General features: G+C 37.9%; 1 protein-coding gene across 1 annotated transcript in view; it reads right to left on the bottom strand.

Annotated features, from left to right (window-relative positions):
• Positions 1 to 2838: 2838 nt before the first annotated feature.
• Positions 2839 to 11278, bottom strand: part of HHLA1 (HERV-H LTR-associating 1) — a 22839-nt gene continuing 14399 nt past the window's right edge. Inside the window, exons 9-14 of the mRNA XM_042833942.1 lie at positions 9551 to 9748; positions 8945 to 9016; positions 8644 to 8715; positions 3682 to 3838; positions 3067 to 3149; positions 2839 to 2882 (exon numbers count right to left, since the gene is read on the bottom strand). Of these exons, the coding sequence (XP_042689876.1) occupies positions 2839 to 2882; positions 3067 to 3149; positions 3682 to 3838; positions 8644 to 8715; positions 8945 to 9016; positions 9551 to 9748 (626 nt within the window). The remainder of the gene's footprint in view (positions 2883 to 3066; positions 3150 to 3681; positions 3839 to 8643; positions 8716 to 8944; positions 9017 to 9550; positions 9749 to 11278) is intronic.

Here is an 11278-nt window from a genome sequence, read left to right as displayed (position 1 = left end):
CAGCTGCATGTCTTAGTTAACTTCACAGCATATAAATCACTTTGTAGTCACACATTTACTCTGATAGGTCTTGATACTGATCTAAAGCATCATATATTTTCCCAATCAAATACTGTGCTGCATGGAAATCTTCAAATTTTGGATGCATTTGACATTATAAAAATGTGTGTAAGGAATTATTCTGAAGCCAAAGCTCAGTGCTAATATTCAGAGAGATTTTGAACCGCCATTACAGTTTATTCTAATTTAAAACAATTTCCTAAATCAAGCACAGAGTTTGTTTTCTACAGCTAAAAAAATATGCAGTTACTTATCAACTTTCAAACACGTACCTGCTGTTGATTATCTTCTTCCTCAGGTGTAAGGTCATTTAAAAATCTTGTAATATTTCATCAAAAACTGAAGTTAGAAATATAACAGCCATAAATATTTATACTCCATTATCTGAAACTTCATACTTGTACTTCAGTCTACTGCTCTGCTATCCTGAATAACTTTTCCCTACATTTTCTTCCTTATTCCTGTATTATAGAGTACATCTAGAAAAACTTACCTTGAGGGATATTATTCAGAAGCAGTTGCATGTAAAACAAATGGATTTCAGCAAAGTTAGTACTAAGTGATTTATACCCACTGAGTATATACCTCACCCATGTGATCAGTCCTCTTATCAAACCCACTTCAACATTTATTAATTAATCCTTCAGTGAAGTTCCTGAGATTAATAATGCCAGAAGAGTAATATAGCTCCAGTCATGTAAAGGATCTATACTGAGAGGTCTTTTCTGCAGGTGCACTCACTGTATAGTAACTTGCCCTAATACTCTGCGGCTGTAATTAAATAACAATCATTTCACTGTTATTAATCACAAAATCTCTGGGGCTTGTGAATATGGCTTTAATAGCTTGGTAAGAGGTGGTGTTCAGTGATGAAAGATGAGTGAAAATTTATACAGCTCTAAACACTGACATTCCTTAGGGTTGAGAAGTCTGCTCTTGTCTATCCACAGTGGCTCCGATCCAAAGCTGAATGAAATACAGGGTAAGGGTGAGTCCATGATCTTTGGAGCAGGCTTTCCTTCCTCAGGTAGATGTGCTTTCTGCCAAGTTCAGACACACATGCCTTTCAAGGATGCCATCAGTGGAGCTGAATTGTTTGTCTCAGATATGTGATTTTGGTGAAGGTCAGTTCATCTGTCCTGAATGTCAGCAGAAGGCAGAGGTAGAAACTGATGACAAAACAGGTCCCAGTCAGTGTGGATGGTGATTTATCCACATGTCACCATAATGCATAGATTTCTGTCAAAGCTATGCACTGAGGCTTTGTAGCACTGAAGGCCTGATTATATGGATTTTTTTAAATTATTTTTTCCTAAGAGCTCCTAATGTGCTCCCTCCTTCCTTCCTTCCTTCCTTCCTTCCTTCCTTCCTTCCTTCCTTCCTTCCTTCCTTCCTTCCTTCCTCTCTTTTCTTTCATTAAGCCTTGGTTTTTATTCTTTGTTTTATTTAGTGTTTTTTGTTTGTTTGCTTGTTTGTTTTTCCTTTTTTTTCAACCATTATTTTTTATTTTTCTAGTGGGCAAATCAAGCAGTAAGTCTTGAACAATTGTGACAAGAAAGTTGTCCTTCAGGATATGTGATATAAGCTCTTTTCACAAGACACACACTGCTATGTGGCACCTGCCAATTCTCTCCCCATGAACACAACATATTAGTTCTCAATCCTTTCCAGGACCTTAAAATGGAGATAGCTGTGACCTACACACATTGTCAGACATGATTCAGGTTTAGCATATTACGGAAGTTGGCACTGTCCCAGGACTCACATTTCTTCAGGAGAAGAAGAAGCTAATTATTTCTTACAGACGCAAAAGCCTCCAATAGCATGGAGAACAAATACAAGCCAAACATAAAAATAGAAAAAAAACTTTTCCGAAGGGAGGCTTTTTATGAAAATATTTTTCTTTTGATACATTCCTTCAATAAAAACCTGAAAACAGGAAGTCAAAATAATTTTCTCCTTCCTTCCTTATGTTCATCTTTGCACGTCCTTCTTCAGTTCCCAAAAATGTAATGCTAAGAATGATTGTAACAAATAACATGCTCATACTTTGAACACACAGATACTTCATTGAAACACCAATGCATAGCATCTGCACTGCAAATACTCTTGTTGGAAGTTTTAATGGCTTGATCATTTACTTAGAGTTGACTGAATCGTGTTGCTGCAGTGTAGCAGAATATAGGATTGTGCAATTTGTTTGATTGTTGCTTCATTTTTTAGAATTGTCTTCTAGTTCAATGGAGATACAAATAAGTAAGATACATTTAAGCTCACACAGATGTGTCACAAAGTGGGATGTGAATATCTCCTTAGTAGAGCTCTGCACTAAATGAGTTACTAAAGTAATGGGAGACACTTGATTTGGAAACGGGACTTCCAGAAATATTTCAGTACTTCAGGTAGTTTTTCAATTTTCCATATTTGTTCACTTTGATTACATTATGTTAATTGGGTACTATTGTAGCAAAAGTTATTACATGCATCATATAAAAATCCTTATAAAAATCAATTTTATAAAGCCTTCCAATGTTTTATTTATTTATTTATTTATTTATTTATTTTATTGCAGGTACAACACGTATAAAATGCATCTGTTTTTACACACCATTTTCACATTGCTTTGGAGGAAGACAGATTTCTATGTTAATATCTGGTTAATAACTTGTCTTGTTACACATATTTGCAAATAATCTACGTCAATCTGATCTTACACTGAAGTGAAAAAGACTACTAAAACTGCCACTGTTCCCCAAACTGCAGTAAAATTCCTCAGTGCTAGATTGATTTACAGATGTTCTTAAGGCATTTCTGTTTTAATGCTGGAAGAAAAAAGAATAACGCAGTCAGAACAGGTTTTACAAGGAGAATATAAAAAACATACATGGTTATATAAGTCTGTTTTTTTGTTTTTTTCTTTTAGTTATCTTAAAAATCTTCATCAGATAACACTTTGAAGAGCAATCAAATACTCTGTGGGTGTCTAAGACTTTTTGTTATACTTACTGTGGGAGTAAGCAACTCTTTTGACTCTTTCACAGACATAACTCGCATTTTTCAAAAACCAGGAATAGTATTCAACACAGTACCTAAAGTAGTAAAATTAGAAGAGTGCTATTTAGTTGTCTTTCATAAACATAGCTCTATGTACATCATGCTGGTAATATTGCTCTTTGAATATAGAAATAAAAATCCATATTCTAACCTCTAACCTATGCCATTAGATGCTTGGGAGGATTCAGTTAAGCTCTATTCACTGACTGGTGAAAACCAGATCAATGCCCTGAGGCTCCATGTGGGACTCAGCGAGTAGCCATGGAAAAATTTGTCCTTGGAAGGAGTGATGAGGCATTGGAACAGGCTGCCCAGGGAAGTGGTGGAGTTACCATCCCTGGAGATGTTCAAGAAATGTGTAGATGTGGCAAAGGGGGACGTGGTTTAGTGAGCCTGGTGGGGATGGGTTGGTGGTCGCACTAGATGATTTTCTGTGGTCTTTTCTAACCCTAAAGATTCTATGATTCTAGGGACTCACGTCACTGATGACTGAAAGCTGTCACTGGAAAATGTACCATGGAGTATTTTAAGAAGACAGAAGCAAGTGAAACTGCTGCTAGATTTTACCTCATAGCATCCTTTATGGAATGTCTTCTTTGGCCAACGCAGAGGCACAACTGAAAAAACCTGCAGAGCTCCATCAAACAGGGATTGATCTTCTGCAGCGTGATGGTAACAGGAGGTGAGGTCACATATGGGTCTTTGAGGATTGCCTGTGGGCACCCTAGGAGAAAAAGAACCATGAACTAGTTCTAAAAACTGACCCATAAAATTCTGTGCAATGACTTTTCTGGGCAAACAGAAACACACAGATTAACAGGTAAGTTAAAGTCAAGTCTGATTGAGGCAGATAATTGAGAAAGAGTGAACACAGAGACTGGCACTTGCTTGAGTGAAAGTAAAATGTGATTATCAATTCATTATTATTTATCACTTCTGGTAAGTTATTGAAATCATTGTTGCTTTTACTTATTACAAATACAAGGGACAACTCTAAAGATGTAATTTATTTATTGTTGCCTTTCCAGATTGAGGTTCATTTGCCACTGTAGCATCAGTTTTCCACAGCAGAAAGCAGTGAGATGAAGAAAAGTACAACACACTTATTACATTTGATCTTTTCTATATACAAACGCTAATGCAGGAGTCATTTCCAGTTCCACAGTTTCCCACACCCACTCTCTATATCTGAATCTTGGACTTAAAACAACAGACCTAGTAACACTCACTCATCCTGTTCTTTTAATCTCCTTTTCTTATCCCCAACAACAAAACAAACACAATTTATGCAGGGGCTGTCCATCTCTCATAGTTATCTTGCATTTTCCACTTTTGCTTCTACTGCCTTGAAAAATCAGCTAATTTCAGCCATGATTTTAGAAAAGAAATCCTCTGAGTAAATACTTTCCTAGAAGTTATAAAACTGCCAAGAATCTGAAAGAAACAAAGGTCATTTTTTGCCTGCACTAAGAGAAGGTAGGAAAAAATCCTCCATTTTACTCTTATTTATCAGCTGCCAGCTGGTTAATCTTTTTTTTTTTTTTTTTTTTATTTCAAGTGACAACACCTGTATTGCTTGAACTTAAAAAAAATGCAGGAAAATAGTTTATTGAGTTATGGACTGTTTCTTCCCTCTCCAGTGACAACTGAGAGGAAAATACCTGGTTTGTTCTGTTCACTGAACTTTCTGCAGTCAGCAGTGAGAGGTAAACATTTGCACACAAAACACTTCATCCCACCAGGAAACGCAGCTGTGCCAGGCTGCAGATGGATTAATACAAGAGAATAGGTGATGGCAGCTTGTAAGTATTTCTATGTGGTTTTTCAGTGTGAAACACAATCGCCTTTCAGACTCCCTTTCTGTCACAGAAAAGAAAAGATGAAAATGAGGGAAAATGAGAAAAGGTAAGGCAATATTGATGCTGCTTTCAATTTTTTTTTTTTCTAGTGTTTTTCTGTTTCATATGAAGAAAGAACCATACATTAACCATAATCTTGTCTTCCTGAAACCATACTCTGTTACACATAACAGAGTTATTATGTCTTTTGCCTTTACTTAACAGTTGTGTTAGAGTCAGTAAAAATCAAAGGACTTGACAGAAAAAGAAATGCAACATGTAAAATGTGCTAAAAGGCGGCTGGGCACAGCTACAGTTCATGTGTGATCGTCACTGCTTTGTGAATTGAATAACACTGCTCTGAAGAAGTGATGTTGGAGGAGCACACTGTGCTTTCATGCTTTTGCCTTTCACCCACTGGGGTAGGAGAGAGCGAATGAGGGGAGCAGAAGCAGCAGCAGTGGGGATGCTGGCTGGCTATTCCATTTGTGAAATCAGTAGCAGGCTTTGGCCACGTGTTCAGATAAACTGCTGTATGTGCAGAGTATAATCCCTTTAGACAGTGTAATTGTATTTCCAGGTTCACATGTCTCACATGCTTTATAGCTTTGAGCTATCTTATGTTACATGATAGGGGAGGCTACTGGGGTCAAATTTAGACTAATGAAGTTCTGTTGAAATGAGATTCAGTTGTCTAGTGCTGACAAGAAGTTTAATATAAAATGGCATTCGTGGGCAGGAAGAAAATAAAGGCACAGCCAAGCTCAAAGAGATCTGATATGAAACAATTTGCCTTTGACCAGAGCTTGCTCAAAGTAGCAGGAATCCTGAAGGATAAATAGGTAGGCCTTGCAGCTACTGTAGTCTTGGTTGCCTTTGAAAAATGGCTATGGTCTCAGTGTCACAGAGTGCACAGTTCTCAGCCGAAATCAGTCAGCGTTGGGTGGGAGCCCCATTTCTCTTCAACTTAGCATCTCACTTAAAATCATACAACCATCAAGGTTGTAAAAGACCACTAAGATCATCTAGTCCAGCCATTAACTTGTCACCACCATGCCCATTAATCCACATCCCTAAATTCTACTTCTACACATTCCTTTAACACCTCCAGGGACGGTAACCCCACCACCTCCCTGGCAGCCTGTTTCAATACCTCACCACTATTTATGAGAACGTATTTTCCTAATATCCAACACCCAGGGCCTCAATATCTTTCTTATAATGAGAGGCCCAAAGCTGAAAACAGTACTCAAAATGCAGTCTCACTAGTGCTGAGTACAGAGGGACGATCACCTACTTCCCTGCTCCTGCTGGCTACACTATTTTTGCACAAACATCACCAGCAATTGACACCCCTTATGGCAATTAAAAATGACTGATGTCTTGCTTTAGTAAAGCACTCTTTGTGTTAATAAGTGAACATTAGAGCATGTGGTAATGAGATTTCAGTATAGATGTACAGTAAGAAGTATGTTAAGTGTTGCTGGGAATAATTAAAATTGCTAATAGCCACCCTCCAATGTGTTTTAATGTCTCCACCAAGTGGGTGTTCACCATCCCATCTAGCAGGTATTGTTAGTGCTTTACTCAAGCTGTGTGTTTCGCCAGCAGAAATTCTGTTCTATCTAAATGTAAATCAAATGACAGCAATTTCAACATGGATTCATTTATGTAGGAAAGAAAAGTAAATAAAAAGTTGAAAGTTAAACAAATTACTCTGATATTCATTTCTAATAATAATTTCATTTTAAATTAATGCTATATTTACATATAACTGTATATAATGCTGAAATTCTCTTTCAAGTAAAGACTGATTTAATTTTATTTGGATTGGATAGCATATTTATGTTACATTGTTGAAATCAGAATTTTCAGTACTTCATAGAAATTTCTTACATCTCTTTGTAAAGAGATTTATTTTATTGATTCAATTCGTAAATTCCTAAAAATTCAGATTGATACAAAGACATTTTCAACTAGAAATTTAATACGCCATTTTCTAAGATTTTTTGTTTTTAAGAAATTGACTTGCTCAAAACAAGCAATAGATAGGAGAAACCGCAGCTGTCTGCAGAGCTTTGGTTTTGTCCTTCTGAAATTACTGCACTGCTGTTACAGGCAGGTAAGTGACCAGCCTTTGCAGTGATGAGCCCTTTCCCCTAGGAAGAGGATATCAGCTTTCTCCAACGCTGAGGTTAAATTTTGCTGTCAGTGAAAAGCAGTATTGTGGCTACTGTGAGTAACACAGGCTTAAAATATCCCCCTCTTCATGGTATAACATGCTCTCAGATTTTATTAGTCAGAATGAAAATGAACAAGTAAATATATAAATAAATCCACTTTTGTGATTTAAGAAATGGCTTCCTCGAGTAATCTCTTGACCTTCAGGGTATTGTGGATGTTATTCATTGTTTTGTGATCCCACTACCCGATTTTTTTCTCAAACTGCCACAACTGCTATGTGCAGGTGGACAGCATCTGCCATGGTTTCTGATAGAGAGGCATTCCATTCTTTGCTGTCATTGAAATCTGTGTTTTCCAGGCTTTTTTCCATCCAAAAAGGATGGATTCCCACTCATAGATTTATCTGGGCTTATAGGGTTGTCCACTAGGTAGCAAATAGCAGATGAACAAACTGTGAGTGGACTTGTGATGTGTACTGACCAGACTCCAGCAACTTCCAGTTAGGTGGTCATTATTTAGTCCTCAAACCAAACTCATCCAAGGCAAACAAACAACACAGACAAGTTTGTTTGTTGTTTTTGAAGAATTATTTCTTGATGGACCAGAACTATCATATTCCTCTGATCCTCATCAAAATAGAAGACCTTATTTATCTTAAATTCTTCCCCTCACACCGTCGAGAGTGAAAAGAACAACATATTGGTTCATTTTCTTCACGCAACCAATGCCACATGATTTGGTTTCCAGTGTGATCACTGGGAGGAGCGGATGCCAGCGGCCCTGGAAGTCTGCAGGATGCAATGTGTAAGTGGATAGGTTGGACTTAGACTCACATGCTCAGCAACCAAAATCAGGGAGGGCTCTCCCAGAGTCCAGACAGCCTCTCTGACTTTGGATCAAGTCCTGATTTTGAAAAGATGTAACCTCTTTTTAAATACTTACAGAAATATAATTTTACTGATCACATGACTACACTATATTTATAAATGGAGTGGCACATCATCATACGTGTACTACTTTAAGCTCTCATATTCTAATTGATTAGGCATATAAATGGAAGAACTGAACTCTCCTGAAAATTGAGCTGATAATGATCCCTCGTTAGTCCAAGAGGGAGTTTTCACCATTGAAAACTCAGGGAAATTCTGTATATTTCATATGACGAGGATTGACTTAACCATTTTATTTCTACCAACAAGTAAATTTGAAGCTTGCCCATTTCTTTTGGAACAAATGAATTTTATGATTCTTCAGTAGCCCCTCCATGTTAAAATGGAGAACATACAGAATATGCAAGTTAACTCTGTCAGCATAGCAGAATTTGTTCAGTGCGAAATTATGCAGGATTCAGAAATATGGAAGCAATCTCTTTGGTCTTTGGGATGTTTTACATGTATAAAATGTACTATAATATATATTAAAGATGCACATTTTTTTCTGGATGAAAAATTGCATACTGGCGAACACTGAGGCTACTATTTTTGCTGCATGATGTGCAGTCACTTACGAGCAGCCGAATGAAGTTTCAGTATCAGGCCAGGTCGGTAGGGTGGAGTAGACAGAACTGAAGAAGGCAAATCTATAGGATGGAGAAGAATATAAGAGGTTTTGATGTATTAACAGGAAAAAAAAATAAATTAAAAAAAAAATCAAGTGGAAAAAAAAAAAGCTGAATTCACAAACCAGTAATATACACTTCTGTAGAACTCACATTCTGCATTCACAGTCACCTATTTTACTAGATGCTATTTTCTATTTCAGAAACATGCCAACTTACACACTTTGTTATTTTCCCAAATCAATCTCACCTTGCTCTGTTTGTATCTGACTGTTGGTGTCTTGAGGAGGCACAGTCTGCACCCAAAGCATGTTCACATCAGCTACAGAAGAGAAATAAGTGTTTCATTTCATTCAGAAACTTTGTTTTTCATCTGTTTACTCAGAAGTCAGGAATAAGATTGCTGAACAGTCAGGTCCTTACCCCATATTTCCAGAGACATATAAGGATTTCAAGATGAAAAAGGAAGGACAACATATGTATTCACTAGATCTTGGAAAATATATTGGCCAAGAAAAGATAGGATTTAAAGATGGTTAATGTACTGGAGACCCAGAGAAGCAGTTCTGTACTGCTTTTTTCATAGGTCAGTTCACTAGGTTTGGAGCAAAATGCGAGCAAAGAATTGGTTGGCAGGACTTGGTATTCCCCAGAAGAACTAAGAACCTACAGGACAGTCCCTCTAAATTTTTTTAGCATTTCTGTGATACAGGTATCTCCTTACTAGTGACCCAGAGCAAATCACCCTGAAGGTCATCCCAACCTCCATCTCTGAAACATGTTTTGGGATGCACTTTTGGACAAACTCCAGAGCTAATGGAGTAAAGCTGGTATTGGTCCTCCATGCTGAACTCACCAGAGCTGGGCTGCAAGGCTGGTGATGTGACTAAGGTCCCCTCAGAAGCAGGAGGGACTCCAGCTGTGCCTTGTGGTCTTGAAGTGTCTACATGCAGTGATGGAAACCCCGATGCCTTCGTACTAATCATCTTTGTCCATGGTGGGGGCCACGTGTTGGGACTGTCCTCTCCTTTCAGGGCAAGAGGAGTGCTGGTACCTGAAAAAGCAGGAAGATGGAGGGCACCAGCAAGAATAACATCCCGGGAGACAATAAATCCCAAAATACACACAGAAAATCCAATAAAATCAAAAACATACACAGGAAATCCCACCTACTCTTTGAGTTCTTCCACTAGCAAGTCAGATTTGATTTTTTACTTCATTTTAAAAATTTCCTTTTATAGCTTTTTTTCCAGAAAAATATGTGGAGTGCCAATAAAATTGGATATTTTAACTGAGAACATTTCAATATGCAAGTTTACATATACAAACAAACAGGAAATAAAAGGGCTGGAGCAGCTCTCTTATGAAGGCTGAAGGAGATGGACTTTTTCAGCTTGGAGAAGAGAAGGCTCTGGGAAAACCTGATAGCAGCCATCCAATTCTTAGAGGGAGCTTAATAAACAGGAGGAAATCAAACTTTTGACATGGCTGGGTAGTGATAGGACAAATGGGAATCGTTTTAAACTTAAAAGAAAAAAAAAAAAGAAAAAAAAAAAAAGGAGGTTTGATTATATTTCAGGGGAAAATTCTTTACTCTGAGGGTGGTGAGACACTGGCACAGGCTACCCAGAGAGGCTGAGGAGGTCCCATCCCTGGAGGCACTCAAGGTCAGATTGGGTGGGACCCTGAGCAGCCCGAGATGGTGGGTGGCAGCCCTGCTGGCAGCAGGGGCTTAGAACTAAATGATCTTTAATGTTCCCTCCAACTTGAGTCATTCTATGATTCTGTGATTAATGGTCCTTTCTACTGAGAGAATTACAGGCCTGATCTACTTGTTAAGACAAACTTTTATCTATAGTTTAACATCACAGTGGTTTGCAGCAAAGACATGCTGCCACTTGTCAAGACATTAACAAAGGATAATATAAATTTAAGTCTGACAATATTTACTCACTTTTAAATGTCCATGGATGTTCTGCTAATGGATCCACAGTTTTGTTTGAGTCTTCCTGTGATTTCATGAAACTTGAAAAAACAGAATCTAGATCTTTGAGGCGTGAGAAGATAGGGTTAGTACAGTCAGTATCAGTGGCAAATTGCATGATAAAAAGGAAATACATTGGGTTATAATATAAAAGAAACAACTGTTCTCCTTTTAAAAGAAAGTTATTTTTTAGTAAAGTACCTTTGATCTTTTAGTTTTATGTTTTTTTTATAGCAGGTGAGAAACATCCTGCAGCTTTCAGCACAGGTAAACTTGCCACTGATTCCAAAGGCTTCCTGTCAGTGATAGGTGGAGTATCCAGGCAGCACAATGGATGAGTATATTTGATTCCTTTCTGAAGGTTACTCACATAAAAGCAGATTTTCCATTCTGAGAGCTAAGGCAGATTATAGAATCATAGAATCATTTGAGTTGGAAGGGACCTTTAGAAATCATCTAGTCCAACTCGACTGCACTGAGCAGGGACATCAACAGCTAGAGTGGGCAGCCCAGGGCCTGGTCCAGCCTTGCCTTGAAAGTCTCCAGGGACAGGGCACCCAACTTCCCTGTACTGAACAGGGTCACCTACAGCTAGAGCAG

The sequence above is a fragment of the Centrocercus urophasianus genome, unplaced genomic scaffold, assembly GCF_019232065.1.
Source record: "Centrocercus urophasianus isolate 14NV4802_14NV808 unplaced genomic scaffold, USGS_Curo_1.0 seq_11, whole genome shotgun sequence".
Lineage (NCBI taxonomy): Eukaryota > Metazoa > Chordata > Aves > Galliformes > Phasianidae > Centrocercus > Centrocercus urophasianus.
The sequence above is the reverse complement of the archived record's forward strand: the minus strand, read 5'-3'. Positions and strand labels throughout refer to the sequence as shown.